Source organism: Tachypleus tridentatus, chromosome 8 (assembly GCF_004210375.1).
Source record: "Tachypleus tridentatus isolate NWPU-2018 chromosome 8, ASM421037v1, whole genome shotgun sequence".
Taxonomy (NCBI): domain Eukaryota; kingdom Metazoa; phylum Arthropoda; class Merostomata; order Xiphosura; family Limulidae; genus Tachypleus; species Tachypleus tridentatus.
The window spans coordinates 18488687-18508261 of NC_134832.1; the positions used below are offsets into that span (position 1 = coordinate 18488687).

Here is a 19575-nt window from a genome sequence, read left to right on the forward strand (position 1 = left end):
AATTAAAATTCGATGTATCTGTACAAAATTATATTACATATATATATATATATATTAAAGATGTATTTAATTAAAAAAAATTGGTCTTATTTTAATCTTAAAAGTCTTAAATATAAAAAATTTACTGGTCTTACAAGTTTATTCATCATTGTCATGTTTTTGTGCTGTATACAATTGTAACGGTTACTAAAGTTATCATGTAAAAAAGAACAACAGTATTTCCTTTGTACTTACAAATCCTAAATAACACAGGAATTGGACATTATCTTTGGTTTTCTTAGCATAATGATTTGTAAGTTAAACATAATTATAAAAATGTTAGTAGAAGAAAGCTGAAGAGTGGTAACTTCTTGCAGGCCTGGACAGTAGAGCACCTTAGCCCTTGGAGACCACATCTACGTAAGTTGTTCATCCCCTGCTTGCTGGTGCATTTCTCTTTATTTATTTTCTTTTTGTTTGAACTAACCCAACTTAACAAATGAGGTAAAATGGGTGCTTGGACCCCTAGCTCCTTGGGCTAAGCCGACTTCTGCTCCAGCACAAACAGTGCCATCTAGTGAATAAAATGTATATTATCTAAAATAATTGCATGATTCTGTTTGGTGTACTAATTTTTCACAGTGCTAACCAGCAAAAGAATAAAAAGAACAAATGTATGCCTTGGGACACTAATTGACTGTTTGTTTACACTAACAGAAAGGTTTTAGATTATTTATGTTGCTGTTATTTTTCGTTTCTATGTCTACAAACATTAATTAAAATAATTTTAAGTGTATATTCTATTTCTTGTATTATTTTAAGTGGAGAAAAGAGACAAAACGACATACACAGTCAATATGTGCTTGTAATGATATACCTTTATTCCGAAGATTTCTTCAATATCTCAATAATATTTTAAAAATCGCTTAAAAACTAAAAAAACGTACAAATAAAACAAAAGACACCCACATACGAACAAAAAATTAAAACATTTCTGTTGCGAGTACTGTAAAATTCATCATTATTTTCCAGCCGTATACGATCTTATACACTGCTGGCCAAAATCTTAAGGCCAATGAACATAAAGAAAAAATATGCATTTTGTGTTGTTAGACTCAACCACTTATTTGAGTACAGCTTCGAAAGATTAAAATAAGAAAAGGGAAAATAAAAATAAACTTTTTAGTATTTAATAGGGAAAAAGTGAACACTATGAAATTAGCCTAAATACTAGCTGGTTAAAAGTTTAAGACCATACCAAAAATAAGTCCTCAACAGGGTAGGAAATGCCCAACAAGAGGTCTCGGTAGTGAGTTGCACGACCGTCACTGCGAATAACTGCAAACATTCGCTTTGGCATTGTCGATATAAGCGTTTGCAGAAGGCTGGCTGGAATGTTATTCCAAGTCGTGAAAATGGCTTTATGAAGATCATGCACTGTTTGGAATTGACATCCATTTCTATAGACTTCCCTTGCCATCCATCCCCAAACATTTTCAATAGGGTTCAGTTCGGCCGAACACACTGGATGGTCCAAAAGAATCACGTTATTCGCCATGAAAAAGTCCTTTGTCCTTCGGGCATTGTGGATTGCAGCGTTGTCCTGTTGAAAGATCCAGTCATTTCCACACAAGCGAGAGCCTTCAGTCAATAAAGATGCTCTCTCCAACATGTCAGTTTAGCCAGCTGCTGTTTGACGATCCTGTATAACCTGAAGCTCAATTGTTCCATGGAAGGAAAAAGCACCCCAGATCATGATGGAACCTCCTCCACTGTGTCGTATAGAAAATGTCTCGGGTGGGATATTCTTATCGTGCCAGTAACGGTGGAAGCCATCTAGACCATCCAGGTTAAATTTTTTTCTCATCAGAGAACAAAACCTTCTTCCACTTTTCTACGTCCCATGTTTGGTGCTCTTCAGCAAAGTTTAACCAAGCTGTTTCGTGGTGTGGGAGGAGGCGTGGCCTTTGAAGACGTTTACGGTTTTTAAAGCCTTTCTCTTGTAGGTGTCGTCTTATTGTTCTTGAACTGCATTCTACGTCCGTAAGGGCCTTAATCTGGTTCGACGATCGGCTAGTGTCTTGCCGAACAACCCGTCGAATCCTTCTGCTCAATGCCGGCGAACTTTTCTCTGGTCGACCATTTTCATTCCATATCCCTCAGGATCTTTTAAGAAATTTGCAACAGCAGTTTTACTACACCCAATCTCACCAGCGATGGCACGTTGAAAGAGACCTTGCTTTTACAGCTCGACAATTCTGCCACGTTCAAACTGTCAACTTTTTAGCCTTTGCCATGTTTTTACCCAATGTAACACAGGAGATGTCAGTGGAAGATGTTGACAACGCTAATGCTTGAACACAAATGACTAAATTTCGTTACGTGTTTATCGATTAACGCTTCGTTTCAGTATGGTCTTAAACCTTTGACCACTAGTATTTAGTCTAATTTTATTGTGTTCACATTTTACCTATTAAATGCTAAAAAAAAGTTGTTTTTTTTATTTTCCCTTTTCTTATTTTCATCTTTCGAAGCTCTACTCAAATAAGTGGTTTAGTCTAACAACGCAAAATACATATTTATTCTTTATGTTTATTGCCCTTAAGATTTTGGCCAGCAGTGTATAAATATCTATGTATTTACATTTTGAAAATAGTTCTGTCTTGTAAAAATAAAAGTAAATCCAAATTTTTGAGCGAACATATCACAAACTGTTTCTGCAGTTGTTCATTGATTTTTCGAAAGCATTGTTATTACTTGTAACTTAATCAAAGTATATTATTAATAGAAACTTTTTTAATCATAGCATCATTGTGTTTCTATTTGCTTGTTATCTGTAATGGTTATTAATTATTTACCAGAAGTTCCACGGAGTGTTATTGATTTAAATCTTGAAGCGTGTCAGTTCAAATCTTCGATACGACAAAAAAAGTTTGAAATTCAATAATAGGAAACATTTCGTTTTGTAAAATTTCTGACTTCCAGTAAATTTACTGAGATCCAGTGAATAAATCATGATAGTTGTTTCAAATTTTATGGCTTAGGAGTTAAAGTTCAGGCAGAAAATAAATTTCTATCATATTATATCTGTTATCTCAGGGAAAGACGGGATGTTTTTTGAATCTCAGAAAAAGACCGAATTTATTTACTGTATAAGTTCGTCTGAAGCAACGTATTAAGTCCTATTTTCTGAATAACTAATAATTAAATGACAAATGGTATGAAAACACAATCTAGCAATTATATAATTGTCGATAGTTTAACATAAAATGATTAATATTTTATATGCATAAAAATTCCACTTGACAACCCTCGAGTAGCCCATCAACTACCAGGTGTAAATTTAAAAAGAAGTCTTATTTTTAATGCTTTTATATCTGGAGCCTAATAATTTTCATCTGTTATTAGAGTGCTCTGGCATTTAATACCAATCAACTCGATGAAGTTATAATGTTTTTTTTTTTTTCATCGGTAAATATTGTTCGGCCCTTGAAACTGCTCTCAATACACTATGTGACATCTCCCCAACTATCATAAAGTTGAACATTTCTTCTCTAAGTAAACAACGTTTACCAAAATGTGCATATCGCCATTATTGATTAATAACACTTGTATGTCTATAACGAATTATTGTAAGTCATATCGTAGATTATGTAAATATTTTTATTTTCTTATATACGTATATAACTATATTTATTTTTCAGCATCTCTTGGCTAGACTGGAAAATGGCCGACCACCATCGGTCAAGCCTGATGGTAATCCGCTACTGTCAATCTCTGAGGTCACTAATACGTTGCTAAACCATGAATAGCTAAACCGTTTCACTGATGTCGACGTACAGGAGGAAAAAAAGTTTAGAGCTTCTTAATCTCTGAGAGCTTCAATAGATGGCGACATCGGTTCGTGATGTATTAGTAGAATTTTACGTGCCTATATCAGGCCTCATCGGACGAAACGCGGCGGCTTACGTACTTTTTGCACAGAATCTGGCATCCACTCTGATGAAAATTTTACTTGAAATCCGGTGTAAAATAAATCAGTAACTGGATCAACAGAAAAACACATGTAAACCGATTTGCGTGTACGAATATCGATATGTGACAGTTATGGTGTTGGAGAAATATCAGTATAAAATTGTGTGTTAAAGAACAGTTTCTCATAATGTTTCTAAACTTTTATGTGGTGTTGCTATAAAAAACCTATAATTTCAGATAACAACAGCATTGCCAAAATAGGTGCACATAGCCACCTCTTCGATTTGAAGCGTGATGGGCATTACTCACATTAATTAATAAACAATACATATGTGCTTTTACAGTAATCCCATATTTTTCTCAGTACTTCAATATTATGAAACACAAGTCAATAATTTAGTTTCTTTTCAACACTAAAAGCTGGTACAATTTTAGAAGCACCTAAAACTTTTTGTTGTAATTTCATTTATACGCATTCTCTGGCATTATTAGAGAAAAAAACTTTAAAGGACAACTTGCAAGTTCAATTTCTACTTCACAAGTACTTGTTAAAACAATGGGACACACTTTCCTGGTGCTTGTGTTGCTTATTTAATGTTATGTCATATCACCTGGTCAAAATATTAAAAAATGGGGTTATTAAATGATGTACTGTTGGTAAAGATTTCGTTCTTTAGAAATATATTGTAAATTTAATAGTTATTTCTGCCAGTAATTAAGTTACCAGTCTTTGGAGTTTAGGGGCTCATGAAATTACTCTGTATTAAAATGATTACTTGCTTATTTACAATAAATTTTGAAGCATTTGACCTGGTTTTTCCCAAATTAATAACTTTTTTTTTAACCAGGAGAAGTGAAAAAAAAAGCACAGGAATGATTTGACAATATTTGTCTTTTGTTATCACGAACATTTAATTGTAATTATTTTCTTTTAACTTATGGTTTCTAGTCTTTTCTTCTTTTAAAAAAAATTAATAAATTATCTCCAATACTGACCCCTCTTATAATAAGTTACAAGTATATTTTTGGTTCTGTCAATATTTTTATTACCCCTGATAACGTTTTATGTGTAGCCTTGGATCTGCTGCATATTTCTTGAATTATGAATTAGCATTATACATTTGTTTAAATAATACTCAGATAAAAAATTATAGAACTCCAAAAATTGAATATAGTGTTGTTTTTGTTTTGAGTACTTTCCACCACTGCCGATAAACGGTAGCAGTTCTATGTCCTTAGAGGATTATTTCAACTTTTAACCACTTTCAAGAGATGAAAACTTCAAATGAATGTTGAGCAGATATTTAACTTCAAATACACTTGCTAATAAAAAAAACTATTACGTAACGTTATACAAAACGTTTTGTGTGTGTGATAATCGGGTGCGAAATGAAGAGATATCAAATGAAAGAAAATCGTCTGTGATTCGGAAAAAGCATGTGTAAGTGGCGCCATCTGGATAAGCTAGTCAAGCAAGCGATACACGCATGCCAAAAATCTAATTGATAAAGTAAATCAAATATAATATGAAAGAGTTGAACTGAAAATTGTTTATTACTGTAGAAATATCTCAGCTACCTCAACATTTTCATGAACTAGATGTAACCATTTTTGAGGGAATATCCGTTATTTTATTGTGAGAAATTGTTGTATTTGTGTGACTTATCTCTGCTGATATTTTGTAAGTATTTCTGTCTTGTATATGCTGATTATTCTGTTGTAATTTTAATTCGGGTAGAATCAAGAATTCTATTATCTTCAACCGCGTGATTACTTTACATCATTCTGAATAATTGTAAATATTCGATGAACATTTGACCAGATTCGATGTTTTGTTTTTCTCGTCGTTTCTTGAGAACACTGCACAGAAATAAAATGTTATTGCTTCTCTGTAATTATTTTCGTTGTATTTGTTATTCCAAGTACAGCTGTTGATCCGAACTTCGAAATACACAAAACTTAAATCCTACATAAGACACGAGAATGATAGTTTTGAAGTCATTATTGATTTAAGGATGCTTGTTGGTATATTTATATAACAGTCGTAGAATGCTGAAAAAAAGCACGTGAATCACAATTATGGATTAGTATTTCACCACCTTAAATATTTATGGCAAGGTACAATAGTATATTTTAATAACATAAGTTAATTAATTCTACACACTGAATGGCCATATATTTTAAATATTCTTAATTTCTGTGTATTTGTGGAACAAATAACATGTCGTTAAGTCCAACATTCTATAACTTCCCTAAGTTTTTCATAAAGAATACTACGTGCCAGCACACCTCATTTATTGAATTATACTAATAAATATCTCATAATAATCTTGTGTATGTATGTATGAGTGTTTTCTTATATTTTAAGCACACGGGGTAAAATTAACGGTTTTATGATTATCAAAAATATAATTACTGGTGTGTTAAATAAGGTAATTTGTTCACTGTTTATATAATTAATGAGTAGCTAAATGAATATGATTGGTGAAATAAAGCCACCAAAAATAAAATGAAATGTAAACTGAAATAAATATGAGGAATTTTTTATTTTATTTTAATGTTTTACTTTAAATATAACAATTATACTTTCTATCAGACAGTAGAAAATACACTTAACAACTAACTGTAGAAAAAAAATGACAATACAAAGTAAAAGAACAGGTCTATATTAATATTACAAAAATTGTTACATAACATTTAATTACTAAACACTATTAAATTTCAACCAAAAAATCAAGAAACAAGACTTTCAAAACAGGTTATATAAAATGTTAGTTTCAAAACTTCCCATTACCTTTAATTTCTCTCTTCCAGGAAAGTTGTTTCAAATATTACGTGTGTGTTACGTACCTATTCTTGAATGATGAATACGAAAGTGAAATTTATACTTGCCTTTAATATAAAAACATTTATTGATTTCAGTTAAATATTAACTTCACTTCACACTAACTAAACCCAGTTTTCAATTTCACCTGAATGGATATAATGTTTAATTACATTAAAGTTGATTTTCATCTACAATATAACAGTTTGTACTGTAGCAGAAACAATGATTTCATTCTAACTTTAAAAGCAAGTTTTATCAAAAGTAAGTTCAATTTTTTTTCTTTTCAATTTACATATTGATCAAAACTTTTTAGGTATAATGTTTCATTAAAATGCTAAAAACACATGAAAATCCAAACATGCTATAATCAAACATTCAGTTCTTTAACTAAGCATACAGCTTCAACATCCAAACTGTCAACAGCCTTAACAAACACCCTTTAATCACACATTCAGTCCTGTAACCAAGTAGACTGCTTCACTGTCTGTGCCACAGACAAGTACTGTAGCTTCAACATCCAAACTATTAATAGCCTTGACAAAAGGAGGAAGAAGTGAGTCTATTTCTAACCGATGTTTAGAAGCATCACATATAAGCCACGGATTTCCAAGTCCTGTCTGGCTAATTGTTGACAGACCTGTCAAAATTATCACAATCAAATAATCTAATTGATTTCTGTGGTAAATAGATTCAGAAAATACAGAACAAAATTTTAATTTTATGTTTACAATCACAGAGAGAGATAATTAAAAGAAAAAGAACTTTATTATATTTTTGGGTTATCAAAATAATAATCAAAACTGATAAAATTACACTATATAGTAGAATTAGGTGATTAATGAAATTTGCTAATTGAATGGGTCATTAAATGATTAATTTCAACTAATCGTTTATTCTCCCACAAAACTTGTATGGTTTGAATAGTTGCAAAAGGTAATAATAAGGAGCATTAATTTTGATTACTTGATTATTTTTATGAGATTAATCAATCATGGAGTTACTTTGATACTAAGTTTGATACATGGTTCTGAAATGAGAAAATTTACAAGGTTATAAAAACTAGTATGCTATTATTTTTATTGAGCGTAAACAAATGCAAAACATATTTTTAACCAACTCTTTGAATCATACATCTTGTAATTTTGAAAACGAAGAAAAGATTATTTTTCCTATTGTTAATAATTCAGTGAAACTAAATGGATAAAACTTATTTCTCATTGGCATAGGTGGGGTGATGATAGTTATTCAAATTCAAAACTGCAATTTTCACCCAATCACGGCATCAGATAAATTGTCCAATATAATTAATGCTTCATTACAAAAACTGCAATTTCTGATAAGATATTACAAATAATTAAATAGCTACTGACAATAATACATCTTTTTAAGTTCTAATTTATGGAAGGGCTTAATGTTTCCTTACTTCTACATATTTTATGGATCAAACACTTTTATCATGAGACTCAGTAACAAGTGAAAATTTTCAACTGGATTTATTACTGTTTGATAACATGTTGAAAATTAAAAGAAGTGGTTCATAAGGCTTGATGATAGAAAGTTTAATTGCTTCACTGTGGGAAATAGTATGGTTCATTATGTGATGTATAATTTATTCTTTTATCAGTTAACACACAAATATTTGGTTATGTTCATATGAAAACCAAGCAAAAAAATGGAAAATTTATTTACTTTTATTTTAAAATTTAAAATCTGGAGAAAGTCTTTAAAATCGACATTGGTTATTTATTTTTCATGCTGGGAATATTTGATTAAGCTTTATCATCATCTGGAAGAATTCTATTTTGAAATGAGGATAAACACTGTTGAATATAACTTTTTGTTGATACACTTTTAACTCTGTATTCATTTTATTTACAAATGTAAAGAGGTGCATCTTCTCTACAATAAAATTATCTTCCAAATACTATAGATTTCAAGAAGTTCTTTCTCATTTTTGCAATTTAAACTTTTACATTTTGGCTCATTAATAGTTTTACAGCATTTTACACTTCACATCTTTTGTTTATGATAGCAATATGACATACACACAAAAACCTTAGAAAATATATTAAACTTTTGACTTAAACATTCTGTAATTATTCTTAACACATTAATTATGAATATTACTTCAAACTGTTTTTATTAGGTTCTGTCTTAGTTATCATTTGTTTTTGCACAAAACTATACATTGGGCTATTTCTACTCTGTTAAGCAGGAACATTTAATTTTAATGTTGCAAGTCCATAACTTTAATGACTCATTAGTACACTTTTTGGATCAGTATGTTCAACTATATTTTTCATCAAACAACTACATCATTGCAATACATACTGAGTTCACTTTGTTCACTTCTATACTCAACACAGAAATCAAGGGAAAACTTAAGATAAGCAAAATGAAAGATTAGAAAAAGCTATTCTATAAAAATTAAAACTCCAAAACTCAGTCCTTTCAGAAAATGTTAATGAAAAATAATGTTAAATTCATTCATGAATGCCCAGATATTAAAAATAATCTAACTTAAATTCACAGTAGAAGATAAAAAACAATGTATTTTCATTATACCTTGCCAATTTTGAGAAAATGTTTATATTGGTCAGGTTAGAAGAAATGTAGGCATAAGAACCATTGAACATAAAGTAAGAACATCAACACACACATAATACATGAGGGGTTTGCACTGTCAAACTGACCGGAAAGCAAATAATCATGTATATAAAACAACTCCACAGGCCCCTTTAAACTATCTCCTACTACCCATGCCCTTAGGGGAATGCCAGAATTTATATTTAAAATTAATTGACTATTTTCTTCTCAGAAGTAAATGTCAGATTGAAGAAGACATATGCTGTGTTGAGACCAGTATCCTTATACAAGTCTTTTGTTATAATTTGTTCAAAAATTAAGGCTTTAAATTTCTTTTAACTCTTAAATACATTATTGTGTTCTTTTTATCACAATTTCCATAAGTTGTTTCAAAAAGCACTGTACATAAGTGCTCAGAGAGTCAATATCCAGAACTTTATCTAACAATTTTGGAACAAATCGCATGGAAATGCACTTCAGAAAATACAACATGAAGAATGCAAGTGTTCAAAATATACAACCATAGTAGGCTTTGTTAAAATAATAAATTGTAATCACAATATCTGATACTCAGAAACAGATTTTGAAACATGTAGCTACTGGAATGGCTCCTGTAATAAACTAACTTTTAAAATGTAGGAATGCTTGATGGATGTAATTTAAGTAAGTACAATTTAAATTATTTTTTAATTTCATAAAGACACATAGGGATCAATATATATACACTGCTGGCCAAAATCTTAAGGCCAATGAACATAAAGAAAAAATATGCATTTTGCGTTGTTAGACTCAACCATTTATTTGAGTAGAGCTTCGAAAGATGAAAATAAGAAAAGGGAAAATAAAAATAAAATTTTTTAAACATTTAATAGGGAAAATGTGAACACTATGAAGTTAGCCTAAATACTAGCTGATCAAAAGTTTAAGACCATACTGAAACGAAGCATTAATCAGTAAACACAGAGGAAGGAAAATAGAACCCCAGGTGGGATGCTTTGGTAAGGAATGAAGTTTCAAAGCATATAGTAAAGACAGTTGCAAATAGCAAAGGTACAAAGAAGGTTCATGAGATTCTGTGTACAAACTCTGAACTGGGGAAGTGCAGAAAGCCCCAGTGCAGAGCCGAAGTCCTTGATGATGAATGGGGCCCAGCATATTTAAGGCTGAGGTCCTGGCAGAGCCATAAACCAGTGATACATAGTCTAGTTTCAATCATATAAGAGCACGATATATCTTTAGCATAGAACATCGATCCGCTCCCCAAGTAGTAGAAGAGAAGACACAGAGGATGTTCAGTGCTCTTGTATATTTGACCCGTAGCTGCTTGATGTGTGGTATAAAGGTCAGCTTACAGTCAAAGATAAGTCCCAAGAACTTTGTCTCAGGGACCACAGGCAGCACAACATCACCAATACTGAGTTCAGGATCAGAGTGAATACCCTGTTGATGGCAAAAGTGCATTTGCTTTTGTTCACTTCAGTAAACAATTGAGGGCAGTCTGTAACTGCCGTTCAATGTACCTTATGTTCGACAATTGACATGAGATGTGAAAGTCATCAACATAGAGCTCGTTTGCAACAGTAAGAGGGAGTTTTTCAATGATGGCATTAATCTTTATACTGAAAAGTGTGACACTCAAAACACAGTCCTGAGGGATTCCAAGTTCCTGTAAAAAAGAACAGAAAAGTGTTGAACCCACATGAACCTTGAATTGCCTGTCCATTAAAAAAATTTTAATAAAAATGGGCAAATGGCCACGCAACCCAGATATATGGAGGTTTGGCAAAATGCCATACTTCCACGTAGTATCATAAGCCTTCTCAATGTCAAAGAATATTGATACAAGATTTTGTCATTTGAGAAAGGCTTCTCTGATTGTCGTTTCAAGTCAGATCAGGTGGTCCATGATGGAGCGCTGTTGTTGGAACCCACAATGGGTGGGCAAAAGGAGATTGTTTGATTCAAGGAACCAAACAAGACGAGCATTTACCATCCTTTCTATGGTCTTACAGAGACAGCTTGTCAAAGCAATTGGATGATAGTTTGAAGGAATCTTGAGATCCTTCCCAGGCTTAGAGAAAGGCAGGACAACAGCCTGGTGCCAGGCATCAGGAAAAACATTGTCCTGCCAGATCCAGTTAAGAAAAATCAGAATAGCAAGAGAAGCAGGAGATAGATGGCGTAGCATTTTATAGTGTATATCATCAGGTCCAACCGATGTACTGCCAAACCGATGAAGAGCCAGTTTGAATTCCACCAGTGTAAAGTAAAGATTATAGTAATAGAAACAATCAGCTCAAAAGGAAATAGGTGATTGCTCTGCCTAAGTCTTGATGGCTAAGAAGGTGGAAGATGAAGCAGAAGTGCTAGATACCTAGCAAAAGCTTTCACCTAGAGTATCAGCAATGCTCAGGGTATCAGCTACTTCCTGGCCATCAGAAAGAAAGATCAAGAGGGGGACAGAATTATATTGCCCACTGACCTTTCAAATCTTGTTCCATATGACTTTGGAACTGGTGGTAGAAGATATGCTGGTTGTGAACTTAATCCAAGAGTCCTTCTGGCCTTGATGTCTTATCCACCAAGCATGTGCATGGGCCTGCAGGAAAGCGATGAGGTGCGAGAGTGTGGAATACCTACAAAAAATATACCAGGCCTGTTTTTGAGCCTTTCATGCCATGTAGCAGGCAGAATTCCACTATGGACGAGGATATCGTGGAAAATGTGTCGAGGTTTTAGGAATACATTGAGCAGCTGCCTGTATAATACAGTCAGTTACTGCTGCCACACAGTCATCTACTGAAGGCAGGATCAAGTTCTTTGAGAGCAGTGAAAGAAGACCAATTTGCTTGATCCAGCTTCCCCTGGAGCATGCAAGTCAGGTGACATCGACCACAGCCAGTCTCTTTCAAAATTATAGGAAAATGATCACTGCCTCGTGGATTATCATCAACCCTCCATAAAGGGGAGCAAACCGAGAGATCAATAGCAGTAAAGGACTAACTAAGTGCATGGAAATAAGTAGAAAAACCACTATTGAAAAGAGAAAGGTCATGATCAGAGAGCATACGCTCCATGGAGTGACCCCTCCCATCAATATCAGCACTTCCTCAGAGGGGATGATGTCCATTAAAGTCCCCAGGACTAAAAAGGGAGATGGCAACTGTTCAATGAGAGCATCAAAGTATTGATCAGAAGTCTCTTCAGGCAACAGGTAGAGAGAACAAACAGTAATGGTACGACCCAAGGTAACACAGGTGGCTACAGCCTCCAAGGGTGTGTCGAGTGGTAAAGACAGGGTGAGCACATGCTGATCAACCAATAGTGCCATCCTTCCATGTACTCATCCATCACACAGCCTGTCATTTCTGTATAAAGAAAACTGCTGAAAGGTAACTGTATCGGCAGGTTTCAGAAATGTTTCCTGTAAGGAAAGACACACAAAATGGTAGGAAGTAATCAGTGCTTTGATGTCTTCCAAATGAGAATGTAAACCTCAACAGTTCCATTGCATCAAGGTGGCCATTTTTATTTATATGTAGGCAAATTGGGTGAAGAGCCCCTCTGGTTATAGCCACGTCTTTTTTCTTTATTCCTGGGAGGTCTGTTAAACTCCATGGATTGTGCAGTCTTTGCTGTTCGAAGAGGATTCCAGCGACTGAGGACATGAACGAATGATTATTTTGCATCCTGGGGTGAGAAAAGAAGATGTACCCAAGGAAATGCCTGCACCTGGAACCAAAGGAAGTGGATCTTGGGGTTTGCTGGAATGTATGTTAGGGACAGAGATTGGTTTTGAAGTTGATTCATCAACATTTTTAACCATGGAGGTTAAAAGACTTTTCATTTGATTTGAGAACAATTTTTCTGGTGGCACAAAGAGACCTGTCTGCACTTCATCTGTAGTATTTGAATGAAGTGCAGCAACATACATCCGAGAAGAAGTGGTGGAAGCAACTTTCAAGCCTCAGGGTAAGTAATGTTATGAATCTTTTTAAAATGCTGCACTTCATTTTCTTCCAACCATTTAGCAATTGATGCAATGAGGGTCCATTTCACATTCATAGGCATCGTGGTCCTTGCCACCACAATGAGCACACATCAAGGAACCACAACATGATGTTTATCAGCAACTGAACTGCTGACACTGGAAATATCTAAGAGAGTTTAGAATGTATGGCTGTACCTTGCAATTAAGATAACCTGCCTTGATGGTGGCAAGTAGACATGGTGATATAAATGTCAGAATGAGGACATTGGTTGGCATCATAATTCCATCTTTGCAAGATACACCTCATTGCAGAAACTCCTTGGGTGGAAAAACCAAAGAGAATCTCCGACTCTGGGATGTTCTTCAAATCCCTCTCAACAATAAGTCTTTGTGATGAATTCAAAGTAGCATGAGGTGTAAGCTCACTAGGTATATCCCCAATTGCCTTTGAATGCAAGAGGAGTTCAGTGTGTTGAGATGTGGGTGTTTTCACTGATACAGTCATGTGAAAAAGTTAGGACAACCTATGAAAGCCTGTGTATTTGTGTAACATTTTTTAATATATAGATATTTAATCTCAATTTCAACAATACTGAAATATTATAGGAATATAACTAAACAATTAAAACTGAAGAAAAGACTTTAAGATCTTCTGTAAATGTAATTCTACAAAAATGCATATTCTAAATGAGGAAAAAGTTAGGACACCCTACCCCCTAATAACTAGTGTTACCCCCTTTGGCTAAAATAACTGCAGTGAGATGCTTCTTATAGCCATCTACCAGTCTCTGACATCGGTCTGAAGAAAGTTTGCCCCCTCCTCAATGCAGAATTCTTTCAGCTGTGAGATGTTTGAGGGGTTTCTTGCATGTACAGCCCGTTTCAAGTCACCCCACAGCATCTCAATGGGATTAAGATCTGGGCTTTGACTTGGCCATTTCAGGACTCTCCATTTCTTAGTTTTCAGCCAGTCTTCGGTGGATTTACTGGTATGGTTTAGGTCATTGTTGTGTTGCAGGGTCCAGTTCCACTTCAGCTTTAATTTTTGTACAGATGGTCTCACATGATCCCCAAGCACCCTCTGATACACAGTAGAATTCATGGTGGATTCTACAATTGTGAGCTGTCCAGGTCCTGCTGCAGCAAAGCAGCCCCAAACTATGACACCTCCACCTCCATGCTTCACAGCTGGTATGAGATTCTTTTCCTGGAATGCTGTATTTGGTTTACGCCAAACATGTCCTCTGTTCTGGTGTCCAAATAATTCAATTTTGGACTCATCTGTCCAAAGAAATTTATTTCAGAAGTCCTGGTCTTTGTCTACATTCTCTCTGGCAAACTTCAATCTGGCCTTGATGTTTCTCTTAGAGAGCAAAGGTTTCCTCCTTGCACACCTCCCATGCAAGTTAAACTTGTGCAGTCTCTTTCTGATTTTAGAGGCATACACTTTCACATCAACAGTAGCCAGAGCCTGCTATAGGTCCCATGATGACATGTTAGTGTTTGGAGACCTCTTTTAGCATCTTGCAGTCTGCTCTCAGGGTGAACTTGCTTGGATGACCAGACCTGGGCATGTTGGCAGTTGTTTTGAAAGCCCTCCACTTGTTGACTATTTTCCAGACAGTGGAATGGCTGATTTCAAAATCTTTTTGGATCTTTTTAAATCCCTTACCAGACTCATAAGCTGCTACAATTGTCTTTTTGAAGGCCTCAGACAGCTCTTTTGCTCTCACCATGGTGCTCACTCTCACTTCAACAGTCAGAAGCACACCAAACTAAATGTCTGAGGTTTAAATAGAACAAGCCTCATTCAAAATGCTGAGTAATGATCTTCTAATCATGTGCACCTGGTGTGATATACACCTGTGTGCGAGTTGAGCCATTTTAAGTGGGAATAAATGTGGGGGTGTCCTAACTTTTTCCTTAGTTAGAATATGCATTTTTGTAGAATTACATTTACAGACGATCTTGAAAAGTCTTTTCTTCAGTTTTAATTGTTTAGTTATATTCCTATAATCTCTCAGTATTGTTAAAATTGAGATTAAATATATATATATCCAAAAATGTTATAAAAATACACAGGCTTTCATAGAGTGTCCTAACTTTTCACATGACTGTATGTCACCAGAGCGAAGCTTCTTTACTGACTTTTGAGAGCCAGCAAGTCCCTCTAGACTCTTCTGAATGAAAAAGGGACACATCTGCCCTAAAGGTTTGCCTGAAAGAGAATGTAATATAAGAAAATGAGGTACAAGTGTTACAGATGTTGAAGATTGCTGCTCAGAATCTTCAATATGTGGTCGTTTATCTGGAGACTGTTTTTCACTATTTTATTTAAGTTTTTATTTGGAGGATCAAAAATAAAAAGAGAATATTTCAGTGCCCACTAACCCCACCCACCATGGAGCCCTACGAGGGGAAGCACTACAGAACCAAACAAGGACACTGCAGCAATACCAGGGTTTCATGAGCACTATACCCAAACACCAGCATCAGATACAATGTCCACAACACCTGTTGAAAACATCCAACACTGGTACTTGGTTGACCCTAGCCCAAGTGGACCAGCTGACTGACCCAAGGGGGGCCAACCCAAGGCTGCCCATCTACAGGAATTCAAGGCCAAAGTGGTGTGTTAGGGTTGGACCCCTCAACCACCAAGAACCTCTCCTCCCCTTCACAGGTCACCAGCACAGCAAACACAAGTGGATGTTTAGATCCTAGAGGAGGTAAAATGAAAGAACAGAACCTTCCCATGTAAGGAATACACACCGAGGGGAGTATATAGTGATTTAGGCAACTTTATAACTACAATAAACTTTAGTTTCACTCAGCCAATTATGTGAAAAAATCATTGTTAATATTTGTACATTTTAAAAGGTGTTTTAAATAGGAAATTTTTATGGACACCATTTTGATTTATTACAATTCCTGCTATTGGTTACTACCAAACTTAATGATATATACTGCATATATCTTTTGAAAATTACATTCACTGATTCTTTTTTGGGAGGAGGTGGGTAGGGGGCATATAGTGTGTGTTTGTGGGCAGTTCCTCTCATATTTTTTAAAAATTAACATAACGAATATTTTGAAATTATACATACCAGAACCTCTTGGTGTTCCTGTAATATTTAAAGGAGCTGTTTTTAACCCTGATGCATTCCACTGCCAAACAGCACCATCTAATGAGGATGTAAAAAGATGATTAGGGCTCGTTGGGTGAAAACAAACCTCCATCATAGAAGTTGCATGAGCATTAAGGATTGTTACTGGATGACTCTCTTGTCTCATGTCCCAAATGCAGAGTGATCCATCTTCTGTACCAGTAGCCAAAACATGAAACTGTGAAGGGTGCTGATTCATACATGTGATAGCAACTTGGTCTCCAGACCTATAAATTATATAACAAATGAAAGTACGTACATATAAAGTATATCAAAATAAAAAGTTTTTTCAAAGTTTTTTACATAGCTAAGAGTAGAGTTTGTTTATATATCAAACAAAATTAGTGAAAATAACTAATATATTCCTGAGAAATTTATTTTAAATAATAAAATTTAGTGTGTTTAAAAGTTAATTTTTGTTAATTAGATTAAACAAAGTTGATAAAAAAATTCATACAGTGGGAAGAATGGTAAAACAAAACACCATACAAATGTATTCTACAGATTGAGATGAAAAAAAAAACACAGATTGGAGTTATGTTTTTGTAACCAGATAAAAAACTCACTGAAAATGTCTTTTTCATTAAGAATAGGAATTATACTACTGTAGGACATTGTCATCACATGACAAAAGTCTTTCACCAATAGGAAGGTGACATACCTATGAACCCTTATGTCAGTACAAACACAAAATTTCACTATTTGACAAAAGTAAGAAAATGTGCACCAGAAGTGGGAGGATGGGTGGAAATCTGTGAAGAGGTATCTACTGGAAATGCATTTTCTAGAAATGAAAATGTCAACTCCTGAGACACTATCACACCTACACACAAATTAACTAGAATCTCATGCTGAAGTAGTGGAGGAACCACTACAAATTGTATCTACATAAACTATTTTCAAAAAGCACCCAAAGGAAACCCATGGGATGTGATACCTAATAGGAGGAGCTCCATAGGGGCACAGACTACAACTTGTCTTAGACAAGGATATTCTCTTCACCCAAAGAGGGAAGAGCTAAAATGCCAAATTTGTGTTGCAGGGTCAGGCACAATGTGAATATGATCATCCAAGTATTTTCATACAAGTCGTTAGATGGCCAACATGTGTAATGTTGTTAGGCTGTATTCAGACTGTACCATTTTACACACTTAAGTTCTGCCACTAAACCCTACAGGACTGACTCCAGATGCAAAAGGATGGGATATTTTTATATAATATGAGTACTTGTATGTGCCTTAACTGTAAGACTCTACAGTACTAACACCAACTGCAGGAGGAGGGTGATTTAGTGATACATCTGTTTTGTATAAAGTGTTTACCTAAACTACACCATTGGACTCTACCAGACCAACAAGAGCTATAGGAGGATAGCACCACAGTCATACAGTATGAACCTGTGTGGTGTGTGTGTTTATCTCAACTCTACTAGACAGATTCTGACTGCAGAATGAAAGCACAGTCATCCAGTGTGTGCACACTTCAACTTTAATGAACAGACACAAGCTGTAAGAATACACAAATTATGAGTTTGATTAATATAAGGGGTGGTCTACTCTGAAACAAGGATGTCACCACCACCACTCCACTTCTCATTGTACTAGTACTCCTCGCTCTTGTCCAAGTGGTGAGGGTTCCCTGTGGTTCACAACCCCAGTGGCTAGAAACTAGTAAATGGCAAGAATGGATAAGTTGCATGGTGGAGGTCCAGAGAGCCTAGTTCCCAATTAGTCCTTCAGTCTCATAAAGAGGACAAAAAGGTGTCATTAAAGAGAGGGTTGATAAATTTGAACAGAACTATTACAGAAAGGAAGCAGTATAAACTATGATAAAATTAAGGAGAAAAGAAATGTAGATCACTAAGTGATAAAACAAAAGTAATAAAGAACACAAAAAAATATATAAGGAAAGGAACATACCTGAGAATGAAACCCAAAAGAGAATGGAAGGTTAAGGTCATGTCACTAATGGTAAAGAACTATCTAAAGCAAAATTGGTTAGTAACACATATCAACAGATCATTCCAAACTGAAAAGAAAGAAATTTGGCCAACAGGACAGAAGTAAAAAGCCCAGAAAGCACATGGTAATCTATAACATACCAAATAACAGTTGCAACAACCTTAACAACTAATGATTTTCCCAACATCATTGTATAATGATGCTTAAGAGTGAATCATGTCACATATTTAGGAATAAACATAAATCATAATAATTTGAAATAAAAGCTAGAGAAAGCAAAAATTAAAGTTTCATCTCAATAAACTGAAGACAGACAATAAATCTCAACATCTGAAAAATTCAATGTCGAAGAGAAGAATGTAGTTTTGAGAGTGCAATACATAGGGGGAACAACTGTATGTGAAAGTATGTACTGGCTGAGATAATTCATCACTTGGTGACATCCTGGAGTCGTGCAATTCATGTAATATCATGTGAAATTAGGTGGGAGTTGCTCAAGGCTGTTAACATTTAATTGTCTTTGGCAGACAAGCTGGGGAAGAGAGATGAACTGTGTGTAGAGGTGAGCTATCATCTCAGAATATTCTTTAATATCCCACATTAAAAAAGTACACCAAGGTGATGGGAAAGAACAATTCACCCAACACAAGTGTATGGTTCAAACAGCACTCAAATCTAGATTAGACTACTTCATAAACCAGGAAATGGATTATACATGATAAGATAGTGATATTCAAACCAGGATTGCCAAAACTTCTACTGTAAAATGCTGCAGCTTTTTTACACCACTGATTATGGTTATACATTCTGTGAAAATAATTTCTAACCTCTAACTTCAGTTTTCAGCATCACCGACATCCATCCTGTTGAGAATTTCTTTCTCTTGCTTTATCAACCACAAAAGTCTCCACGAAAATAATTATACTGTGATTTCTGATAATGTATGCATATGTTTACAAAATTTTGCAGGTTATTGGTAAACAATACAAGACATTCATACACATAATATTCAGGTTTTGAATCAAGTATTAAGTATTAATTAAGTTTTAATTAAAGATTTTCCTGCAAATTTTTTCTTTCAGAATGTTG

The 19575-nt window shown here is 34.6% G+C and overlaps 2 protein-coding genes across 7 annotated transcripts in view; one reads left to right on the plus strand and one right to left on the minus strand.

The window, feature by feature from the left end:
- The window catches only part of LOC143258602 (uncharacterized), a 206216-nt gene extending 199782 nt beyond the window's left edge, over positions 1-6434 (plus strand). Inside the window, exons 11-12 of one of the 3 annotated variants that reach the window (XM_076517802.1) lie at positions 357-399; positions 3684-6434. In XM_076517802.1, the coding sequence (XP_076373917.1) occupies positions 357-399; positions 3684-3697 (57 nt within the window). In that variant the 3' untranslated portion in view covers positions 3698-6434. The remainder of the gene's footprint in view (positions 1-356; positions 400-3683) is intronic. The other 2 variants (XM_076517801.1, XM_076517803.1) reach the window with 2 other exon arrangements.
- A 42-nt stretch (positions 6435-6476) lies between these two features.
- Positions 6477-19575, minus strand: part of Nup43 (nucleoporin 43) — a 34019-nt gene continuing 20920 nt past the window's right edge. For all 4 annotated transcript variants that reach the window (XM_076517805.1, XM_076517806.1, XM_076517804.1 and 1 more), the window contains exons 7-8: positions 16466-16752; positions 6477-7418 (exon numbers count right to left, since the gene is read on the minus strand). In XM_076517805.1, coding sequence (XP_076373920.1) covers positions 7225-7418; positions 16466-16752 — 481 coding nt within the window. In that variant the 3' untranslated portion in view covers positions 6477-7224. The remainder of the gene's footprint in view (positions 7419-16465; positions 16753-19575) is intronic.